Below are 25,481 nucleotides of genomic sequence, written 5' to 3'. Positions count from 1 at the left end.
AAATTATGCAAAATTTTGACTAGTGCAAATAATGTATTCTTTTTGATAGGAGATCAATTTCTTCTATTTTAATCTGAGAACATGACTGAAGAGGAAGTAGAGTCACACTGTGTAGGTAACAACACATCACACAAAGTTGCTTCCATTCTTGGTGCACAGGTTAAAAATACTCCCGACAACTCACTTCCTCTGCCTTCACCCAAAAGTCCTACAATGAGTTCACACCCTACCCACTCAAATTACAGAGAGCAATAACTATTTGACCTTAACACTCCTCTGCTTATGCAAAATGCAAAAACACACAGTCAACAAAGGACAAGCATTGGTTTGATTATCTTCAGCTGCTACCAAGTAACACTTAGGCAAAACCAGAACAGAACAAGTTTGAATGCTTTCAACGATCCTTGTACTTCATCAAAATTTCCTTTCTTATCTTATGGTAGCAAATATCTGGTCTGAAACAGAGCTAGCAGATTGTCCTTGTTACAAACTCCTAAGGTGAAGCAGCAATATCTTGGATCTGCATATGTTGACTTTGGTTATAAAGATGCAAAGCAATAACCGGGGCATTCATGGCAGCACACTGTCACTCCAGTTTGCCCTAGTGTTAAGGATTTGATCTAAGAAAAAGAGTTCTTGAATAATTCTATTATTTGATTTCATCCTGGAAAAAGCAAAAAATATTATTGAGTATGAAGAAAATTATTAATTTTCTTCCCTTTATTATTTTGAAAAACAAGGATTGTCAATAACATTATGACAATATTTAGAGAAAAACTAGCATTCTTTCAAGTATAGGTATAGGAAAGTGTTTGGATATCCTTCCATTCTGAGTGAAAAATTGTACCTCTGGTGAAAAGTAAAAAATTTCATCAAAATAATTTATTATTAGAGACTAATACAAGCAGTAAAAAGCTAAAATCAAAAATAAATGTATGATAATCATTAGTATGCCTATCTGAATGCAGCGCTGCAAAGACTACCCATGGAAAAGAACCTAACTTACAATACAATGTAAATATAAATCTAAAGGAAAAAGTAGCTTTTCAGAAAGCAATGAAGAGTATTAATTTTGTGACATTTAATTAATTTACTCTAGAAATGTAAACGTGAGAGATAAAAGCTCTTTTTTTCTTTGAGATAAAATTCCCGTGATAGTGGAATTATACTCCACAATCAAGGTTGCTAGCTCAAGGTAATACAAATGAACAACAAATAAATTGTTTCATGTTGAGAGCTGCTTGAAGAACTTTGTTTACACCTGTATTCATATTTTCCAATGCTCATTTGGCTTAAAAATGTGTTCACATAGTGATGTTAGGATCAAGAAACAAGGAGGAAACTACATCAGCAAAACACGTGTTTTTCAAAAACTACCATCAGTCATCTTCTTTTGAACTTCTAGAAATAATAAAATGTTTAAAATCAATTTGGCTGGGAGCTGCTGGGATGCAATTTGAAAACACCACTATCATCGACACATTAAAAACTGAAAGTCATGTTAAAAATGAAGCCTCTGAGTTCAGTACAGTAAAAGAGAGCAAAGCAGTATTTTAAATGCTCTTTTGGCCACTCTTGCTCTCCCACCTGCAGTATGTGCACAGGAACAGCCAAGTGCATACCAGGGAGTGTGGCCAGCAGAGCTGAGCCAGGAGCAAACCCTGCTGCTGGGCATGGCACCATGGAGAAGCAGCGCTGCATTTGCCTGGTGGGAATCTTGGTTTCCTGAAGGAAACTGGATGGCATTTCCATTCCTACCTCACTTCCAGGAAAGTCATGAGCCCCTTCAAAGGAAACATTTTGTTGGGTGTAAGAAGTTAATGTTTACAATTTTATTGCTTTGTCTCTTGGGCTTTGAGTATCCTTCTCTCTTTATGGCATCTGAGGTAACATCATGTCCCAGGGAGAGAGAATAACCACTGCATCCTTTCTGCATCCAACCTGCCACCCTATCCTGAAGTCCGGCAACCTCTGTAGAGAGACAAATGCAAAACAATTTGAAAGACTCTTTTGAGCATGTCAGCCTTTTCTGATGCCTGTCCCTTGTCGCAGCCTTACCTCTCTTTTACAAACACAGCACCCGAATTTCTAAAAGAATAACATAGGAGACCCCAGAGAGCTCTGGTTTCCAGTGACATCACAGTACATTGTGACCTGTAGGGTTCACCCCAGCTTACATGGTACAGCTCCACCCACAGCTCCCTCACCGCGCTCCTGTGAGGCTCCAAAGGCATCCTGGTGTTTGCCACACAGTGCTTCGCATCCAGAATTGCCAGTTCATTTTTAAAAGCTTCCCAGGGCATAATATTTTCAAATGTTAAAAGAAAAAAGCCTTTAAAAAAGGCATTCCCCATGGGACTTACATTGTTGCAACCTTGCTTTTAAGAAGATATTAAAAGGTTGCACTTTTGGGCCTGAAAACATACAATGTGATGGCAATACACACTGTGACATGGAATGGGGGCTCCCAGGGGAACCTGTTTTGTAGTAGCTGTGGACTTTTATCCTGAATATGTCTGTTTGAGAAATAAATAGTTCTTCAAAGGTTTCCTCTTGAAAAGAGTGGGCCGTTTAAATACCTCGTAGGATTTGGACTAGGGTGATTACATACACCTAGAAGCTTTGCCTCTACCTGTGAGGCTGGTAACTGAAGCTTCAAGATCCTTATCTGTAGTCTTTAAAGATTTTTTTTTCATGTCCAAAGCTTGATCTATTTGACTTCAAATGGCAATACTGGGTATAAATTATTCATGATGTATACCTGTCTCTTTTGAGGCATGATCTTCAAACCAAGCATCCTCTTTATCTCTATTCCTCCCTCCAGGCCTGTTGCATGCAGGCCTGTGGCCTTACCCTTGGTATTAAGTACAATTTTAGAACATCATCTCATTGTTTGCCATTTTTTGTAGTTTCTCCTGCTTTCTTTCTTCCTTAGTTTCTTGAACACCTCTGTTTTTAAAACTCTACTGTTATTTACTATTTTAGTAATAACCTAGTTCCTTCTACTTATGTGCCTTTATTTCTTCTCTGGCTTGAAAAATCTTTAATTTCCCCCTTCTAATAGCTAGAGAGATAATGGTTTAAAGGCTTTTTCTTTCCTTCAACACTTTTACTTTCGACCTGATGTCAATAATATCCTCCTAGAAAGTTCAAGAGGTTAAAAACACACCCAAACACATTTGCCATCTCCTTTCTTAGCATATAAATACTGTTCTATTAGAGCGAGGTTTCTTTCCATTGCATTTCCTCACCGATCACACCTTAGACAATTTTGCAACACCTACTTTTGCCAGCAGATGTTTCTGCTGCTACCTGTTAACTGTGATTGTGAACAAGATTAATTTCCACACTGCTGAAGGTTTGCACCTGGCTTCTGCAAGACATAATACTTAATAAACCAGAAACCGTTTGGACTCTGCACACAGAGCAAGCCTTGTCCTCAGGCAAACTGATATAGGAGGAGAATGAAAATCATGTTTACCTCTCAAATACTAGTTCACAATAGTCTCTTCTAGAAGAATGGCTCATGTTGAAAAGTAAATATATTTACCATATTTTTTATTAAAAATTGTTCTAAGTAGTTCTAAACACCAAGAATAAGAACATCATATTTTTAATAGTTACGTATGTGAACTCTGGAGGACTCTCTTCCGGGGAATTTGGCAATCTCTTTATATGTTATGGTTTTAAAGTATGGTTTTAACAGATTTTAGATACTTACAAAAATGTTTTAAAGAGATAATGGTTTTAAAGTATGGCTTTAACAGATTTTAGATGCTTACAAAATGTTGAAAATAAATGAGTTACTCTCAAACTAGTCAACCTAAACACAGATCCAGATGCTTCTATCTAAAATATTTTCCTTTTGTTCTGAGCTTTTGTACATAGGATTTGTGGTATTTTAAAAGCAGAAGTAATGTCTGTATGGCTGTATGCAATATACATAACACATCACTTATTTCTGTAAAACATGTGATTTCATACTAAGCTCAAGTTCATGGAAAAATGTAACTACAGCTCTAAATCCTGTGTGGCAGGCACCGTTCTTGAAACATGCACATTGATGGGAGCAGCCTGCTCCTGTATAGTCTTTCACATGTCCAGCAGGAGAAAAGCACAGCTCACGTGGGAGGGAATGCACTTGTGTGAGACAGCGTGTTCTGCTCGCAAAGGATGTAGGCAACAGCTATGTAATCACTGAGACAGAAGGTTGTTCTTCACATGCCTTCAACAGACCATGCAAGACGAAGCAAATCGTTTTGTTCTTTTGAGCAATGTAGAACTCTGTTAGAGATAAAAGCTATCACAGTTACCTCAGCATCAGTTTTAGGCAACCACATATTAATAATTAGAGGAAAACAAGTGCACTTTCATCCACCTTTTTAAAAGACTCCAAGGTCATCCACACAGACCTATCACCACTGTCACCATAAAGCATATGGGGAGGAACTCAAAACTGGAGCAGCACTGTAGGCTGCAGGCATTGGTGGGAAGCTTCCTTGTGCTTGATAGTCCAGGAAATCAGTACCTTTTCCAGGCAACTGTTTCTAAGGGTCATTTTACCAGTGTCTGTGTCTCAAGAAAAGTAATCATTCTATTCCTAAACAGTCACATGTCATTATATATCAGTGATAGAGTGAGAAGTGAGAAGAGAGTGATATATATATATATATATATATGTGATATAGTTAGAAGAGAGATAACCCAGCCTACAAATGAACAGTAGTGATGCTGGGAACACTGGCAGCTCTGTTGGGCTGTGCATTCAGAAAAGTGTCAGGTAACATCTTGCCTGGTGTACAAAGGGACCATACGTTGCTACACACAGGTACTGACATTACCACTGTAACGAAAATTATAAATACAAACTAACAAGCAAAACAACACCCAACACCACCTCAACAAAACTATGAATACTGAAACCTCACAATAAATGTATCATTCTTCTCTCTTCTTTCCCCTTACATGAAACGCATATACACAGAAACGTCTAGGACTCATTCAAACAGCAGCTCCTCCTGATGCACCCAATTTCCATGTCCACCTGCTAAAGTAGGCACTGAAATTCCTACACAAGAGATTACCATTAGAACTCAAAGGTGTGTGAACATACTCCCTTCCCACCTGTGTATCTGGGTAAACCACGGGTTTCTGAAGAACTTAATATATCAACAAGTAGCCATGGAAAGTTAATTGGGAGAATTCCTTGCAGATTTCTGCAAGCTTTTCAACATCGAAAGACTTTATAATAAATCCAGGAATTTTTAAGCAACAGAATTATCTTTGCTATGTAATTTCATTTTAAGTCAAGATTCAACAGAGTCAAGTAAAAGAAGTTAAAAATGCATTTATGTTTTGCTGCCAGCTGTATCTTTCACTGATAAAAGGAACAGAAAATTGTGGACTGTCTCAGTCAATGGCATAATCACTACCTGGTTTATGCACTTACTCAGATTGCAATTAACTAGTAAATGAAACATTTGGTTACTCTTCAACTACATAAATACCCTGTAAGAATCAAGGGTGTCAGGAAGTTCAGAATTTCCACAGTCATTCGAGAAGCCATATCACTGGGCATTTTGTCGTATTCTGAATATGGAAACATTTTTTGGGGAAAGGTGCAGAAATCCAATCCTACACATCAATGACATAATAAAACACTCATTAGCTTTTCACATTTATTGTTATTATTTTCTTTCAAGGCCCAGTATATGGCAATTTTTATTACTTTAAAAAGTTCTATTTTCTGAAGTTTCTTATGATTTATAGGCATCAACTTGTTTCCATGTTGTCTAAAAACTTCTTCAAAACATACAGTCTGGCTGATTTCTGGCATCCAGAACCATGACAAGGCATGAACTTGAAACTGAATGAAGTTTGGTTTTGCCTTGATATTATAAGAAAAATGTGTTTGGAAAACAGCAGAAAATTTCAGACCAACTTTATTGCACTGATACAAGCTCTGGGTTTAGATAGAAATATTTGTGAATGTGTCTTACTTTGTTTCTTTGGATGAATGTGCCTACACTGTTACTTTTTTCGTATCAAAGTAAGCAAAGTAACCAAACATTTCTGAGCTTTCTTTCATGTGAGAATCCAAAGAAAAATTATTATATAAGTATTAAAAAATCATAAATTTTATTTAATTACATTATTTTCTCATTTTCCCTCTTTCAACTATTCATGTTAAATTTTCCCACATAAGTTTAGAGCAGATTCTCCAGATGTTGTTGGACACAGTGTGTGTGTGTTCCCAATGACTTTCACGGGCTAAGAGGAACAGCTGTCCTACAGCTGCGCCATCAGACAAGTGGGACTAGACCTGAGATCTCTTCCCTGCTGCTTCAGTGTCCTGATCAATAATCCACTCTGATTCTTTGACATGGTTTTGGCTACAGTGTTTTCCAACAGGACAATTTACATTTTACCAATTGAAGTTTTATCTTTGTTGGATTCTTGTGCTCAAAGACATTTTCATTTCTTACTGAGCTCTCTGAAGCCCACAACATCTGGTAGGTGACCACACTGCATTGGGTTTGATCTGCATAACTTTGGCTTTTTGGTGTTTTGCCTTCCAGGGTCTCACACTCAAGTGAAATTTAGTCTTTTCTTGGTTAGTTGAATTGGTTTCCAGGGGGTTTAAATCTAAATATGCACTGGTGAAATATTGTAAAATATTTAATGAAAGCTAAAAATGAATAGAATTGAAACACTAAAAAAAAGAGAAAAAGAGTCTATTTAAAGCCAGAAGCTGAGCAATAAAGCCGGATGTATCCCTCCCTCCAGCACCCCTTGGGCTCTTTGTTTATGGCACTGTCTTCCCAGTCATCTCCCTGTGCACCCACTGGAAGTGAGATGCTGGTGTTTGAGTGGTGCTTCCTTGTATAAATATTTCTGCTGCTGGGGTGTTCAGACAGAATGGATCTGTGAAATCTGCAGCTCCCCTGCAGAACATTGCCTCCACGCAGTCATGCCTTCTCTCCTCCAGAGAGGAAGTAGAAGAAACATCACATTTTATTGCAGCCTCAGGTTATGTACTACTGCCTCCTGGCCCTGAAAACAACTGGAAACATCAAAACCAAAGATTATACGTACTATATCCTCAAATTCCTCTTCTCTCCAAATGAAAGGCATTCAGAGGATTTCAAGACTGACCTCTGCCATGCAAGACAATTCACAAAGATATAAAAGCACATGTGAGAAGGGGTGTTTATGAACTACATTAGTCATGTGCAGTTATTTCAGCAACCAGGACTTACACAAAACTCATGAAACAGTACTAAATTCGAGGGAGTTCTCCAACACGTCTTTGAGACTGTAGTTACTTAGACCGTAGCTATTAAATACTTTATTTTTTTCCTCCTAGCATTCATCAAGAGACCTGTATCTCATTTCTATTAGTAGCTTTTAACCTAGACCTCAAAGTCTAATTTATTTATTTCCAATTTTTACATCTTACATTTCTCTTATTAGCCCTGGACTTGCCCAGGCTCTCTTTTCAGACAGCCCAAATATGTAGACACACTGCATGGTATCAATCTTATGCTTTGCCATCCCATAAAACAAAAACAATCACCATTTTGTGCTTTCTTCTCAGACACAATCCGCTGAAAATTTCAACATGATAAAATTTACATCATTTTGACAACCCTTATTCCATGCCATTTCATAATTCTGATAGTGTGTTTGATCTAAAGTACCAGGGAAGTGTTGTACTTCGTGCTTTGAAGTGCAGAAACAGAAGTTATTTCCAGTTCTCCCTGCAGCAGGCAGGTTTGGGTGCTGTCAGAAAGTGGTTATACCATCTGGATACCTTGAAATGAATGAAATATAATAAAACACATTTCTTAGTTGCTTACATTGGTGATTGCATTATATCAAAGCCTGAATTATTTTGGCAATTGGTTAAATAATCAAAATTCAGCAAGTCGTTATTTTAAACATGAACAGAGTCCTGCTATAGATGCATAATTTTCTTGAAGCAGACAGCTTTTCTTGAGGTATTAAGATAGCAACCAGACATCCAAAAAAGCCAAGGACACAGGATGTGTCAGGCACAGCAAAATTCCTGACAGAACAGCACCCCAGCTGCTGCTGCTGCCTGGAAATAGTGACTCCCTACCTTCTCTCCTTACTTGAAATTTCCTCAATTTCACTCTCACATTTTCTAATCTCTGAACTGGACGGACTTTTTACCACAGTGAGTCAAACAGGTTCTTTAGAAGCTGAACGACTCCGGAGCATTCAGTGATGTGACATTGTGCTCTCATCCTTGGCTGATGCTCCCTAGGCAAGGGGGGAACGGGAAAGAGAGCAGCAGGCACTATCATTTGAAGATGATTTGCACACGGGAGCATAATGGTTCACTCACAGAAGTTGCAACCTATTGCTGCTGTCACTTCTGAATACTAATCTTGCACAGTAAAATCCCTCCTGTGTTTGCTAATGCCAATGTAATAGCTTATTCACCTCCACAGACAAGCAAAAGAAGAAAAAGTTGTTTGCAATTATGCCACAAACTAGGAAAAAAAATCATATCGTGGGCAAATCTATAGGGTCAGCAATGTTCATTTTCCTTTCAGACTTCTGGCACTCACTGATGAAACCTTAGAAACAAACACACCTAAGTTTACATTCAATCCTTCAGCACATTTCCACACACTGACATTTTTCAGCAACAAAAAATTCTCAGGCTAAATCTTGTCTCTGTGATTTCAAAGAGAAGGTGCAGAGAATAGATAGATTTTAATTACTGCCTAGTGTCATTACATTCTTTCCTCCTATAATTAGAAACTAATGAGACATGGAACACATTCTGTCAAATGAACTGAGAAAACAGCACTTCAAGTGGAATGAGTGGCCAAGGACCAAACAAAATCCAGAACTGTTGGGCAGAAAGTCATGTCATACATAAAGAAATTTCATTTGCTTGGGTGAGTGTAATGATTCATCTCATTTTGCAGAAGTTTCATCAGCTGAGATTGTCATTTCACAAACATAAACTAATTGCAGCTCTCTTCTGCCTGCTCCCACAGGAAATCAAGGTGTTTATTGTCAGACATATTAACACACAGACATACACCTTACTTCCTTACTTGTTAAAAGCTGCACCAAAAATAAAAAAAAAAAGCATATATCTCCTCCCATCCCCTGCCCTCCATCCAGCTGTGCAATGCAGTTAGGATTCATCCCTTGGAATGTAAATTGAAAACCAGGCTTGCAGCTATCTGAATCCCAGAGATAATCTTATATAAACGGACTACAGTGCAAGCTTTGTCAAAAATCTTAATATTGTTTTACCTCATTGCATAATCAAACTATAATCACAGCTTAGAAATGGATATTAAGAATTTCTATTATTAGATTTTTTGAGGAAATCACTCAGTGGAGTTGCTGTTCTGTACCAGCAATGACCATGGCTCACCCCATTGTTTATGTCATGCCAGCAGTCAGGTAGGGAATGGCACTGTTTCCTTGAGAAAGTCTGTGAAAAGCAAATACCTGCATGCCATGGTGTGTATTCTTTCTTTGTCCTAAAGGCTAAATATTTACACCATTTTATTTCACATCATGACTTCTCTGTGACACAATTAGTGATATTTTGCAGCTAAACCTCAGAGGGAAAGAGATAACTGAGCATTTTTGGAAAGAAAGAGACTCAATTTTTTTTTTTTTTTTTTTTTTAACTCTCTGGCCCTTATGCAGTCTAAAAATCTGTCAATGAAAGAACAAGAAGTTGTGAAGGACAGAACCAATAGAAAAGGCATTTGGGAAAGAATGAGATAAGGAGAAGGTCTCATGGAACAGTATTCCCTCTGGTTTTATCTTTCCCCCAGGCTTTTCATTTCTGGCTGTGGGAACAAATGAGTCTCATACATACCAGCTTATGATTAGTACTATGATCAGATTTCTGTCTTTATGAAAATGAATTCAGTCATTCAGTGCCCAGTGATCAAATACTTCATCCAAAATTATTTTCCTGCCATATATGTAAAAAATATTGCACTGTAAGAGGGAATACAATTTTTACCATGTGACAAAAGACCAGTTTTAGAAGTACATTGGTACTGAACTGGACAACCTTATGAACTTTCTGATCTGTTGGAAAATGAAAAAAAATATAGATAATTTTAGGTTTCACAAAAGATGATTATTGGAATAGGTTGAATCTGAATCCTCATAGAAAAATGCGTGTTTAGAACAGATATCATATTTTCTTTGTGCCACTGTAACAGTGTAAGACATCTCACTGAACCGTATCTGCAGGCTGACTCAGTACCCTCACCAAGACAGTAAATGCCAGCAAAACTCCAAATATAGACCCTGTCAAGGCAAGAAAAGAGATGGGCACAAAAGCCAGATGAAGATGCATCAGGACAAATTCCCCAGTCTTAAGCTATTTACATGATTTTTCATCCTAGATTAGAGCTGCACTGTACAATGTAATCCACAGTCTGATATTGTCTGATTTGGTAGAGAGGTCTGATTCCTGTCTCCCATTCTCCCTTTTTCCTACCTTTTCTGGGGGCAGGGATCTGTCTCCAGCCGCTGCTGAGCAGAACATACACCAGAGCTCTGGTACCAACACCTGACATGGAAGAGAAAAGGCTTCGTCCATTTTCTTTTCTTTCATTTTCTCTTCACTTGCAGCAGCTTTTGGGTAACCTTGCTGTCCTCCAGCGTGCCAGGAGGGCACTTAGTGGGAAGGAAATCTACTTTAGAGGCAATGCCACACAAGATTACCAATTATTTTCTATTATTGCAGAATATCTGTCTAAAAATGGCACCAAGCCCGACTCTTTCATGAAGAAGGATGAATTTTGAATCCTTTTGGTCCCATTTACTATTTTTTTTATAGCAGCAACTTTTGAAGAGACATTTAGAAGCTCCTATAGAAGATGTTCATAGACAGCATGCACCACTGTTTTAATGGTCTTTCCATGTACCATGACTAAACCCAAGAAAACACCTCTATTCCATCAAGCCACCATTTAGCCATTTCTTCTTTTAAAATAAACCCAGAGTATTGGCTGTGTTCTCTGCCTAACAGAAAAGGAGACTGCTGGCCATGCTAACAGTAAAAGGGAGAGAGAACAAGGATGTATCTATTAGCTATTTATGAGGAAAAGAAAATAAATTCTGCTGCCACTGTTGTTCTTCATTAACAATTGATGCAGTTTATATTCATTACTTGTAGCACAAAGGTGATGCTACTTTGGGGATATTTCTATCACACAAGAGTTGGTTTAGTCTCTAAAAGTGCTCCTCTAATAACAGAGACACACAAGTCAGTTGTGCCATTTCAGTGTTTATATAAACACTCAGTGGCAAGAGTAATTAGAAATTTTTAAGATTCGGTTTTCCACTGGCAGACTTGCAAGCTTTTCTCATTTCTATTCTGAGGTGACAGTGCCCTCCTGTGGCACGAGTTTTTTTTATTTGCTTTTTCCCCTACGTATACTCCATCCAGAAAGATGAACTGGATAGGGTTTCCCATGTAGAAGCATGCCATTTATTTATATACTCGTTTACAAGAAGTACTTTTGAGAAAAGGTTCCATTTCTATCTGTGTTTTCACATGTCTCTTTAAACAAATATTTTAAAAAGTGCTTGCTCTTCTCTGTATGGTTTCTGTTCAAATTTAGGGGAGATAAGCCCATTGGGGATCTGGACAGCTGGTGCATCTCTGTGTCTGGAGGAACCATGTGGTTGTTATTTGCTGCACTAACAAAACTGTGCCTGTTACACACCATATAATCTGTAACCTACATCAATCCTAGTTTTTAATCATTTGATCTGTCCTTAAGGAGCAAATGATGGATAGAAATTCTGGGAGAGTTTGTATAATGCATTGCTCTTCTCCTATCTGAATTTTTTTTTTTTTTGGGCAGTTTAACAAATTCATGTAGTGGAGAAAAACTCCCAATTTTAAAAGGATATAATGAAGATACTTGGTAGCTTTTGCTGGCAATTATTGATTCATTACCAATATTCTCCAACATAATTTATTTTCTCCACCGACTTTAAAAGTTTAAGCACAAAATGGTTATAATGCTGCTAATGTTTATAATGCTCTACATTATAAACATTATCAGAATTACTAAAACAGACATTGGTTTTTATACTACTAAATATTGACAAAAATATTTAAGGTAACTAAATACTCAAAGAAAATACTGTTCAGACCTGGGATAGAAGTCTTGTCATTACTCAGGGAGAAAAGCTCCACAAGGAAACTCCTGACGCCATGGAGCCAGCATGAGCTGATGAGCTCATGTGCTGTCAAATCTCAGCAACACAGAGAAATTCTGGAGATTTTAGGTAGTGGAATATATAAAGGAGCAAACACAGTTTGAGAAGAAGAGAGCCACTTCTACCCTCCATCTGTATCTGTGGTGCCATTCAGAGTGGTGTGTGGCTTTGTAAGGAACAGAGAGAGAAATAAAGCCTTTTTAAAACCCTCAGAAACCTTATTCATATGGACATGTCTATGCACACATTCACTGTTTTCCAAAGCTTTTAATTTAGCCATGAATTACTTAATATGGTGAACCCATAACAAGGCCAGGACTCCACCTAATTGAATTTCCCTGTTCAAAACTCCACATCCTTAACAGAAATGAAACACTGAATTTTCCCCACTCAAAAACCATCTGAGAATGAACTGAAGTAACACATACAAGTAACTTGACCATGTAGCCAACACATGATTTTTGAAGCTCTTCTTCAGCTCTTTCAATAATTTAAATCCAGCAGTGTTTTAAACAACAGAAAGAATCTTATAATACTGAGACAACCTTAGCTCTGTGTTGCTGACCTGAATTTTAACTAAGCCACCAATTTCTTGTGGTGTTATAAAGCTGTTCTTTTCTCTTGCATTTGCACTAGCTTCCAAATCACTTCTGAGTACAAATTAGAGGCTTTTCCCCCCAGTGCCTTACACTTTGCACAGTCACTTAAACACGCATGAAGAGAGCACTAATGGGTGTAATTCCCCATTGGCTTCGCACAGGTATAAAGGACTCTTCAACCAGGAAGCAATGAAGGATCACACCCACTGTGCTGATTAAATCACTTAAACACAGTGTACATTCCCCCTGGCTATGCTTCCTGGCACGACTAATTCCTTCTATTGAACCTTTGGGACCTAGGCCAGCACATGTGCACAGACGGTTCCTCCAATCAGGAATTCACTTCCCCTACTGCCTAACAGAGCCTGAATCCTGGTGTTCAAACCACTGTGTCACACAAGTGTAGGGGAGGAGGAAGAGCACAATTTCCACAGTTCATACAGACTGCTATGAGCCTGTGTAAATTAGGATGGAACAGGACTGTTGGAAATAAAACCTTTCGCAAGGGTTTACTAAGGTCACAAGCATTGAATACTGATGGATGAATTTAATTTACAAATGATCTCCTACCCTGGAAATGACTTAAGGTCCATGCATGTCCTCTGTCTGCCCCAAGAGAAACATTGAACTTCCCATCCAGTGTGGCAGCAGGAAGATTCTGTGTCTCCAGTCAGAACACTGCTCTGCATCTCTTGATCTTTCTCTCGATCTTCCAAACATAATTAGGAGGAATATTAACTTAGTAGAAAATATGATATGAGCATTTATACATGAGGACAAATATGACCCAGATACCGTTTTCCTGGGGGATTGCATTTGGGTTTAAATAAATGTCATTGAAGAAACTGGTTAACTTGCTATTGTATCTTCAGATGAAGAAGACTATGTCTGTCTATATGCAGATACAAACGCAGATGACTACAGAGAAATAGGAGAAATATTCAGAGAAGGACTGGAAGGATCTAAATACATGAAGGATCCGTTATTATGCTCCTCAGTGTAATAAGATTATTTTTTCCAGGGAAATTTTGTATTTCTTTAAAAATCGAAAATTATTGAAGTGTTATTTTCTAGACACATGTAATGGAAATAGACCTCAGAATGGACAATAGGAATGTAAGGTCTCTGGTGAAAGGCTAAGTAATCCAAAATCATCTAATTAGGATGCCAAATGTTGAGTACTTAAGTATGTTGTCTTACAAAGATACTGCCAGGTTGCTCTATCATTCATTTCTAGAAAATTCCAAAAGTGTGTTAGTGCTCCAAACAGCAATCTGGCAGTCTGAGAAGCTTTCTTGCTGCAGCAGACAATATTGGACAAACAAGAGCCAGAACTCAGGGAAAGAGGATGAAGTAATAATGAAAAGATTATCAATTTGCCAACTGAGGACTAATAAATGACATTGTGCTGAGGATCAAGTCTGGCCATTTTTTACTAAACTAATGTCTTAGTTTGACAGCTGCATGCAGGCATCACCCTAGGAGTGAAAAATCACCTGAGGCACAGAGATAATCAGAAAATAACAGAGTATTTAAGCTGGTCTCAGCTAAAGAGCTGAGAAGTGCATGAACAGAGTCAGAAAATAAACCAAATCTGGATAAAAACAAGTCTGGGTCAAGATTCCATCATGAAAGGTGTGATTAAAGCAAACTACTGTCAAGTCCATGTTCCACAGGGGACTTAATGCACTTGACATTTTGGATATCTGTTGTGACAACTGAGACTGAGTCCTAAACTTCACATCTTAGGTCTTGCAATATTTTGTATGTTCAGAGTACTTTTTTTTAAAGACCTGCTGCTATATCATTCCAACATTAAGTAAACTTGGCAATGCCAGCAAGACACTTGTCTGGAGTCCTCCACCACTTAGTCCTGTTTTCCTTATTTCATTACTGTCACAGTTTTCCCTGGCTGGCAATTCAGTACACGTGGCTTTTCACTCACTCCCCACCCACCACCCCTCCCCAGCAGGGAGGAGAATCAGAAGGATGAGGTCAGCCTCATTGGCTGAGATAGGAACAACTTCATAATTAATACAAAATATTGCTATTATTGGAAATATGCAAACACTAATTAGAACTGTAACAACAAGGGGAGAAAGTGACAGTGCCCAAGAGAAGCAGGTGATGCACAATGCAGTTTATGCATCCTTGAATGACTCTTCATATTGGTCAGTTCCACACTGCCTGGCAAGTTATAGTTGACACTGAAGTTTTTACTTCCCCTGATTTAACTTCTCCATTAGTAGAAACCTTAAAACTCTTATAAAATATATACAGTCTCTTATTTTCTTGAGCTTTCAGTAAAACATTTCCAATTCTACAATGCATGAAAAATAAGGTCTGCCAGAACAGTGCTGTGGACTTTTAAACACCAGAAACTGATAGAGTTTCCTACAAATATAATTCTGGAGTAGTTTGGATTTTTTTACGCAAGTATCAATTTTTATTGTTTCGTATTATTCATTCCTTATGCTTCACTCTCAGAACCAGCCTGAAAGGTACAGAACACAACACACAGCACACACAGAACAGTGAGTTGGGGATACAAGTATCACAGTCACCCTAGGACAATATTTCATCTCTTACTTCTGGAAATTCTTTGTCCCATTAAATTTATGTAATAACAGTGAACACAAAATGTTTGCATGGAAGTAATACAGCTGCTGCTTAAAGTGATCTCTGCCGTATCATAGCAGAAAAAAAAATTGAAATATCAATGCTCTTAATAGCATACATGAAGGTGAATGAATAAAGGGATAATTCCAAAAAACTGAAAAAATAATCACTTCTTGGGAAGTTAATATATGATCCAGAGAGATAAAGAATGAGTCATACTGTAATTTTATGGCTTCAGCTTTGCCGTGCTGCTAATGAGTGGTGGTTTTTTAGTAGGTTGGTTGGACATTTTTGGTATATGAAAGACATGCACATGTAATGCAAAATTATCTGTGAACTAAGGAAATAATCAGACTGTACTTATTACAATTATTTGCTCATGTCCTGCCACATTATGAACTGCTTATATGAAATTTGGGGACTTTTTATTTTTTGTTTAATTATACCATAATATAATTAAATTAAAGCCAGTTAATCCTAGGAATATGGACATTTAAACTGAAAAAGTAACAAAGAAGCACCAGTTGAAAAATATCTCTGAAGTTTCTTTTGTGGTCAGGTTCAAAGAGATTATTCTGGGGGAAATTTAAATTTTAATTATGCCAGAAAAGAGGGAACTCAATGTTAACCAAAGGTACTGATCTAAGCAGAATTTACATTAGCCACAGAGTCTCTTTGATAATGCTGGAAAACTACCTTACTCTATATTTGCAAATCATATCCTGTTTCCATTAGAGACTTCTCTGGGCTGCATTTCCCTGAATTGCAATGAGGTCTTTGTAGCCTGGGGTTCTGTAGTTCCTTTGCAATCAAGATTTTTCCCAGGAGTGCTGTAATCTGAAGTAAAGGTAAGAACTAGGGTTTTTTTTTAGTTTAGAAAAAAACCCACAACCAAAACAGCAACAGCAAACTCCCCCCACAAAAACTGTCAACCAACCCCCCAAAAAACCACCACCACCAAACAAACAAAACAACTCCCCAAAAAAAAAACAACAAAAAATTAACCACATCAAAAACTGAAGCTTTCCTCTGTCCCTGAACCCAGATGGAATTTATTTAATAATTTGAGAGGGGAAAAGTACCTGAAAAGACAATCACAAACTACTGAATAAGAATGATGTGTTATGTGTACCTGAGTAACTTTAGCCCAGCTTCTCCCACTAAGGAAATGTGGGTTCAAATCATTTTAGAGGAGAAAATACAACAGAAGATCGGCAGGCAAATAAAAATTACCAGGCAGCTCTGGTTATGAGGAATGACTTGGGTAGAAGTCATGCTATGCAGGGCAGGTCACCCTTGAAATCACATGGCAAAGGCACCCGAGTGAATCTGCAGGACTGGTAATTTTCCAGCTGTGGAAAATCCACCAGCACTTGAGCTAGAGCTGTGTTGAAGAAGATGTATGGGTGTATTTGTCATCAGAATATCTGGTGAATCAGTTTAATATTGATGCACACACCCCCCAGATGTGGAATAGGAAACACCTAGCTCCTCTATAAAAAATTTATATTGGTTTTCTAACATATTATTCTATCTTGTTTTGCTTTTGATTTACAGGAGACTATGTAGTCATGTCTGTCTTCTTTAACCTGAGCAGGAGAATGGGTTATTTCACTATTCAGACCTACATCCCCTGCACACTAATTGTTGTCTTGTCCTGGGTCTCTTTCTGGATTAATAAGGATGCAGTTCCAGCCAGAACATCACTGGGTGAGTTTATCTTTCCTGTTGTCTTCAAGCATTATGATGTTTAACTGACACCTCTGCAGATCACCAGTGTGTAAGTTTGAGAGCAGACAACTTCACATGAACTCTCCTCTTTTAGAGGAACGCAGTAATTTCCGAGGGATAACAAGCACTAAGCTATATTTGCATCTCTTCCCTTTTGCAGTGCCAGATTCTGACTATTGTAGATTGTCAACAATAACAGCTTTCACATTTTTTTTCTGAATACAAAAGTATTTTTTATAAACATCAAGAGGATGGGGACACACAGCTGGGTTAGAAGCAGGATGCATTAGTTTCACTTGTTCTATTTCCATATCACAGTGACTGGCAACACAAATTAAATAATTACCAGGAAGGAATCCACCTTTCTGGCTGTGTGTCCAAGTGGTAATAAGGAGAGAATGTACGACCATGACCACTTTAGAGACCAACAATCAAATGCAGACTTCAGGCAAAAAAATCAACTGAATTTGGTGGTATCCGGAACCTTTTACATGAAAATGTGACATGCAATTAATCAGAATTGGAAATTTCTATGCATTTAACAACTGCTCCACAAATAAACTAAGAAAGACCAAATTAATCTTGCTTGTGCAAAGCAGCTGTAACAGTAGGAAATAGCAAAGCAGAATCTTTCAGCTAGAGAATGTTTAACACTTTTTCTACTTCTGCATTAAATCCACAGAAGTGAGAATTATTTCAGTTTTTCCTTCTGTGTTTTCATTTCTTCACAGAACCACAGCACAGAGCACTGGTGTGTAAAATAGGGGACACAATTTTCATTCCAGACGTCCTAGAAAGAACAGAACAACAGAGGACCAGTGTCTTCCATAAGAGAAACCATTAGCATTTTATTGTTTTTTTACACATCCTCTTTAAAAAGAGCTGACAAAATCTGCTTTAGAGAAGTACAAATTTAAAAAAGGCATTCAGCTGTTATTTTAAATTTTATCTGGATACACAAAACAGACTTAGCTGTCTGTTGAGAATTAGTCTGTTTGCACCATTAAGAAGGTAAAACCATAGGTGGAAAATTTGCCATATAAAATGTGGTAGATTTTAACTTTTCTAATGCATTTTTAATGTTTTTCACATCACAGGACATGCAATAATGTTCTGAAAGGGAAGGAATGGTGAGGCATGTCACAGTACTTCTCTCTTGTAGATCTTTCTCTTGCTCTGTTTAAACATTTGAGCACATAAACCCTAAACTTCAATTTTTCAATAAAAATAAAGACTCTCCAGAAGTAAGCTACAAAACCAAAACCTTAAATTAAATTTTTTAGAATTCATCTAATGAAAATATTCTACAGAGAGCCCTGGCAGTGACCGTGTAAAGATGTTGCCTCCCCCTGTTAATCCTCTGGGCTCCCATTGAACTGGCATTTGACTGCCAGAATGTGCTACTGAATATCTTTGCAGTATGTTTGAACTCCAGGCACACTTCAAAACCAATCAGAGGGACACAACTGGCAAAAATCAGGTTGCTGCTTGAAGTAATATTATTTCTGTTGTTTTCTATCTGTCTACTAGGAATTACAACTGTCCTGACAATGACCACCCTAAGTACAATTGCTCGTAAATCTCTTCCCAAGGTCTCCTATGTGACAGCAATGGATCTTTTTGTGTCAGTCTGCTTTATTTTTGTGTTCTCTGCACTGGTGGAATATGGAACTTTGCATTACTTTGTCAGCAACAGAAAGCCAAGCAAGGATAAAGACAAAAAGAAGAAAAACCCAGTATGTATCTTTTTACCAGCAAGGCCTAAAATTTAATTAGTTTTTCTGAGAGACCATTTAAATCCCTCTTTATAACTGTACCTTTCTTCATACTTTTTTATTGCAAATATACCTGTCCTTCGTAACAATAGGAATGCAAACAGTCACTTTGAGAATCAAAAACTTTTTTGAGCACTTTGAGCTCATATATAACAGTTTCCTGGATGTCAAAGTAACTAATTTCTTAGGATAAAGGTCTTTTTAACCAAAGTGTTCTGAAAACCACAACTACCAAAGCCATGATTTATGCTAAATATAGATCTCTTTATAGAAAAGATCTGTTTCTCTTAGTATTAGTAATATTCTATGCCATTATCTTATGTCTACATTGTTGACATGATTATCTTTCTTATCAGGACTACAGTAAAACTTTATATTCAAACTTTAGTGTGTGCTTTTTCGAACTTCCCCTTAAGCATCTGTGTCCTTTCCATTGCTTCCTTAAATCCTTTTTCTTATATTTCTTGCCATATTTACCTACGTCTCTGCCTTAGAAAGGGATTTTGGAGTAGTTTGTAATGATACTTATGGATATATGCTACCCAATAGTTCAAATAATGTATATAATAGCAACTATAAAAAAATCCTGGAAATACCCTCAGCAGTGATTTGGGCTTTTTCCCACACAGGAAAAGAATTTTATGTCTATTTTGTCCAGGACAGATTTCTCCTTGCCTTTGGCAACTGAGCTGACAAATGTGTTGTCTAGAATCTCTAGAATATTTAGCCTAATCATCTACCAAAAATAAAACCCCAAACCCAAAACACCCCCGTGAAACAACAACAACAACAAAAAACCCCGAACAAACAAACAACTCACAAAAAACCCCTTCAACCAACCAACCAAACAACAACAAAAAATGATGTGAAGAAAAAAGGTTTTACATTAATAAAGAGTATTTTCATCTCCATTTCAGGCATCTAACAAGGAGTAAAGTAATTTGTATTTGCTCTGCTAAAATATTCAAGGACTTTCGAAGATATCCTCTTTTAGTTTTAAAATATATCACAAATATGGACATAGAAAAACTTAGCAATTAAGGAACCTTTCACTACATACTATTCCTATGACTTTAAGTTTAAAAGCTACTGAGGTAGACTGTAGAAAACCAAAGTAAAATAATAAAGTGACGGAAATGTCCTGTGTTAGATGGAAAAAAAAGTGTTTGTGTGTATGTTTGTCTTATGCAGTCAGGTAAAGGAGCAAAACTAAATGCACCTCAGATTTAATTGTTTTACTTTAAGGTGTCTATATAAGGACAAATAACTTGTTCTTTACATTGCTTATCTGTCAGCATCTGGGAAGAAACAGAACTATAAATGTTTGCCTGAATCCTAATCACAGAGTCTAAAAACTTTAGAAGTAGACTGTTCAGGGCACAATCCCCAGGTAAAAAGTCTTCTTTCTAAAAAGTGCTTCTATAAACTGTGAATGGTCTTTTTCTAAACAGTTCAGCATAAAAGACTAGAATCCCCTCAGGATATGAAAATCTATCAGGAGTTTGATATCTCATACCTTTGGCCCAGATGTAAACAAGACAGTGACAAGTTGAAAATGTGGGGGATTTTATGTTACAGATACTTGTTTCTATTGCTGTAATCCAAATCTTTCTATAAATTTAGTTCTTTTTGACTTACAGTGTTTTAGAAACATATTTTTAATTTTCATTATTTTTGTCTCTTTCTTTCCTTTCTTTAATTTAAAACAAAACCCTCTGATTCTCTTTTCTGTCTACAAAATGAAAGCTTCTTCGGATGTTTTCCTTCAAGGTATAATGTTTTTTGGAATGGAAATTCACTGCATGCGACTGCTGAATTTAACTATTAGAGCTTAGATGATAGTGGTGTTTTGTTTGGTCTTTTACTTAACGAGACAACTACTCAAGTAGAATGGTTACAAATTTCTAAGCAATTTGTAGAGTTGATTCAGCAGCCCAAATACCAATGCACTACAGTTCTGAACTTACTTAAGTTCAAGAGTGACCAACATTATTGGATTGCATGAATTAGGAGAGTTTAATGTTAAAACATTTCTGCTCCTCTCAGTTTGCCATGGGATCCAATAGCACCAGCTATCCTAAAAACCTGCAATACACCCTTTTAGAACTCAACTCTGACCCTGGATTTTTAACCTTTGTGATTTCACTCCAAGTTATAAAACCAAATCTGTTGTGATGTTGACCTGAAAAAAACTCAATGTCACCATCAATTACTCAAATGCTGTTTGTTATGAAAAAAAAGTCTGAGTTTTGAAAGGGTTTAAGATGCATATAGATTTTTAATGTTGTCACTGGATCAATACACTTAGAAAATTAGCAAATATGTCTAGCTGTGTTCCACATCTGAACCCTATCACCATTCAGAAATGCAGAGATTTTATTTTTAAAAAAAAAAGGGGGGCGGAGGGGACAGAGGAGTAGCGGGGGAAGAAACCACATGGAATAAATGACATTGAGTTTACATAATTATGGAATGGTATTGTTATGTTTCCCTAATAACTATCAGCATGAAATTTCAATGCCTATCATCCCAGCATTCACCCAGTGCTCAAATGTGTTTTAAATGCTTAACTTGCTCAATTCATTCTAAATATATGTATGTATATATACATGTACAGCTACTATATAAAATTTGGAACATGTTGAACCTTCTAGCTGGTGAACATTAGTAGGTGGTGAGCTGCATATATTCAAATAATTGGAGAGTCTTATAGAGATTCTCCTAATCTTATTCAAAAGACCTAGTTTTTGCCTTTTTCCTGTGTATACATATTTGCTTTTTTCTCAACATGAAGCACCCCTTTTAAAATCCTGCATTTCCAATTGGTTCAGTTCCTTTCATATGCAATACACAAAGTGCCTTCAGATATCAAGCAGCTACGTGAACTATAAAACAAAAAGTCAAAATGCCATCAATGACATTCCTGGATGTTTCATTCCTGGGTGTTTCATTTAACCTCTCATGTTTACTCAGTTGAGCTTTGGTGCTAATTGCCCATAGCTGTTAACTTTAGATTGATTTGTGTTGCTTTCCTCTAAAGGGTACGATGCAACTGATTTTAATAAGTTCAAGGTAATATGGCCACTAGAACACCTCAGCAATTTCCCATGTACCCCAGGCAGAACCACCCTGCACATGTTGACCGTGTGGTCTGGTGATAATAATAAAATTTCTCCCTCTACCATCTTTTTCTTTTTTTCGCTGCTCCGCCTTAGGCACCAACTATTGACATCCGCCCGCGATCAGCTACTATTCAAATGAACAATGCCACGCACCTGCAAGAGAGGGATGAGGAGTATGGGTATGAGTGTCTGGATGGCAAGGACTGTGCCAGTTTCTTTTGCTGCTTTGAGGATTGCCGGACAGGAGCGTGGCGGCACGGCAGGATACACATCCGCATCGCCAAAATGGACTCCTACGCCCGCATCTTCTTCCCCACCGCCTTCTGCCTCTTCAACCTGGTGTACTGGGTGTCATACCTGTACCTTTAAAAGCAGTAGGAAATCAGTGATATCAGCCTTACTCACTGGATTTCTTAGAGAGATGGTTTCCTAAATCCACTTGAAGTATTTATGATGCGCTTTATAGTGGTCTTTAGTGCCATAACCCCGTAAATATCAGTCGTATCATTTGTCCAAAAAATTGCCATCGGGTTATTGTGAATTACATGTCAGTTCCACATGCCAAAATAATTTAAAAATAAAATCATGTCGATAGATTATATATGCCTATACCTGCTGGAATAGAGAGAAACAGGGCAGACAGGGCAAGGGGAGCACAGCATCACTTAGCAGTTGATACTGTGATTCCAAACAGAAGTGAGAGAGAGGAGAATTCCCAGGTAAAGTGCTGTACAGTTTGTTAACATTGGCTATAATTATGCTATAGCTTTATTCTCTGTGGGCTTTTCTTTTTGGAAGAGTCATCTCTCACTTTGAATAGGTATTATTAAGCTAGGAAAATTAACTTCTACTCCCACCAAGATGAACACAGACCTTTCCCTTTGCCATCCCTTTAAGAGCACATGTACAATGCTGTAAATATTTCAATACCTTATAGTACATAAAGTCTAGTGCATGCATCTTTTGGGGGCCAAAATAAATGAAAAAAGGTACCATTAAGGTTTTGTCTTTTATTTTGTGTCTCTGGATGTGCTATTGTAACTGAAATGTGGACAAACCTAATTTTTTTTTTTTTTTATTAAGAAACTGCCCCTCTCCCTCATGCATGGAAGACCCAAGCAGACAGCACTGTCATGCAAGATATTAGAGAAGCCTTAAGGATTCAACTAAATAACATATAGAAAAATCTGTATGGCCAATATAATAGCTCATAAAGTGTAATGTATGTGTCCTCTGCAGTTGTAGTCTTCATTTCCCATTGATAATGTTGCTATATTTCAACTGAACCTCCAGTAATTATACACTGCAAGATCAGCTTCCGAAATTAATCCGTGTGCTTCTATTGTTCTTTTCCCATGTTGAGATCCACTTTTTTCCTTACACAAGTGTTTGTGGGGGTCTTTTATTCTTTAATCCAGTACAGGAAATAGCTTTCATTCTAGACGTTATTTTTACATAAGAGCTTCAAGTTAATTTTGAAACATTAGTCCTTCTATTGTATATACACACACAATTCTCTGCCCATTCATGTCCTTGATCAGCAATAGTTGTTGTCAGTGCTGCTTTCACTCAGTGAGTACCTTTACTAAAACAAACCTTCACCATGGCTAGCACAGAGTTTATAGATAGCCTTGAAAATAAAAGGGAACAGATGGTGTCTTGGCTACTAAATCACATGTATGCAGTTATGTATGTATTTAAAACCTTCAGCCCACCTGGGTGAATCTTGAAAACCCCTGGTTTTCAGAACCTGTATGATGCTCAATTATGCAACCTCAAGCACATGTAAATATGACTGATGGTTTGTTTGTTTGTTTGTTTTTTTAAATTGTCAAAAATGCAAAATGCCACCTCCAGAAAAGTGGGCTTGCAGCTCGAAAAGGGAGACCTATAACTAATCACTACAGAATTATTATTAATTGAAATGGAGGAAGAGGAAAGTTTTCCAATGTTTGTATAGTTTTGAAAATAAAAATGTATAAAAAAGGAATATCTCTTGATCATCAATTGCTCCTAGTCCAATGTATTTGAAAACATTTTAATAAAGGAATTGCACACACCTGTGGACTTTTTCAATAAAACTGCTGCACTCAACTCCAGTTTTTCTGTGATGAGTTTGTTAAAAGCATGCTATGAGAACAAGCCTGCTTGACCAGTTGGATTCATCAGCTGCCTAAATATAAGTGATTATAATCCTTATAACCCTCTGCATTGTCTCATTTTGTAGTAAAATGGCTCACACATAACTTTCAAGAATGGCGACTAACTCTTTTGATGGTTATCTTATTCCAAATTAAAAAAAAAGTTAAAAAACCACTGAATTGGAAGCACTCTAAAGAGAAATAACCTTCCCTTATCTACTTAGAGTCTCCACTCTCTGAATGAGTGCCAATCACCTTTCACAGGGGAAACTGTTTCAACTGGTACCAGACTGATCTCTAATTTATTTCCTCCCAGTAGTCAGTGACTTAGGAGCTTTCTTTTATTTCCTTGCAATTAATAAGAGTGACTAATGTTATAAATTTAAAATTTCAAATTTTCCCTGCTCCCATCTAGGTTTTATACATATCACTATTAAACTCATGAAAACATATGACAGAAAACATTATGCTAATATATGCATTATACATACTAACTCTCCCAGCTGTATTCCATGGAAGAAACTCACTCCAGATGCATCATGCTTGCTGAGATTTTTTCAAGCTCATCACACTGCAAATAAATATTACTGCTCTGGGATGCGTCTGAGGGTGTTCAGATTGGCATTGGAAGTTTTATCAAGTATACTCTGGTGGCACAATTATTTACTTGCTATTTATATTCCAAGAGTATGTAATATCCTGACTGAGACAAGACTGTTGTCCCAGGGATTATGCCAAAAGAGGACACCTTCAAAGCATTTATAAATCTTTATACATTTATAACATTTACAAACCCACATTGTAAATAAAGAGCTGGTGTTCAGGGAGATCATGTGACTCAACAATAGTTTTACTATTTTTTTATGTTAGCCAGACCCAAAAATATATATTTAGCCAAGAAAATATGGAATAATTATAGCCTCTGTACAATTAAAAAAATGCTAAAGATACACACACACTAAAAAGGGGGACAATAATTATAATCAATGATTTTTTAAAATTCACTGTACCTCATTTTTCACCTCATTTTCCCACAGTTAGATAAATCTAGAACACGGTTGGACTGGTCCAATAACAACATGAGTCAATTTCAATGCCAAAGATATTGAAATAGCTATTGGAGGTCCAAATATTTAGACCTCCTTCCACCTGTGTTCCCAAAGCCCTTCAGTATTAAAACACGAAGAAAAAGAAAAAAAATATACTGATAAAATAATTAGGCAAGTAACTGATGTCAGAAAA

General features: G+C 37.1%; 1 protein-coding gene across 2 annotated transcripts in view; it reads left to right on the top strand.

The window, feature by feature from the left end:
• The window catches only part of GABRG2 (gamma-aminobutyric acid type A receptor subunit gamma2), a 64,496-nt gene extending 40,304 nt beyond the window's left edge, over positions 1-24,192 (top strand). The window contains exons 7-10 of one of the 2 annotated variants that reach the window (XM_066196863.1): positions 17,028-17,180; positions 18,732-18,937; positions 20,723-20,746; positions 22,192-24,192. In XM_066196863.1, the coding sequence (XP_066052960.1) occupies positions 17,028-17,180; positions 18,732-18,937; positions 20,723-20,746; positions 22,192-22,467 (659 nt within the window). In that variant the 3' untranslated portion in view covers positions 22,468-24,192. The remainder of the gene's footprint in view (positions 1-17,027; positions 17,181-18,731; positions 18,938-20,722; positions 20,747-22,191) is intronic. The other variant, XM_066196864.1, reaches the window with a different exon arrangement.
• The last annotated feature ends 1,289 nt before the right edge of the window (positions 24,193-25,481 follow it).

This window comes from Chamaea fasciata, unplaced genomic scaffold (genome assembly GCF_029207755.1).
Source record: "Chamaea fasciata isolate MVZ Bird 193981 ecotype frontalis unplaced genomic scaffold, bChaFas1.0.hap1 SCAF_15, whole genome shotgun sequence".
NCBI lineage: Eukaryota > Metazoa > Chordata > Aves > Passeriformes > Sylviidae > Chamaea > Chamaea fasciata.
This window is presented reverse-complemented; position numbering and strand designations above follow the sequence as displayed.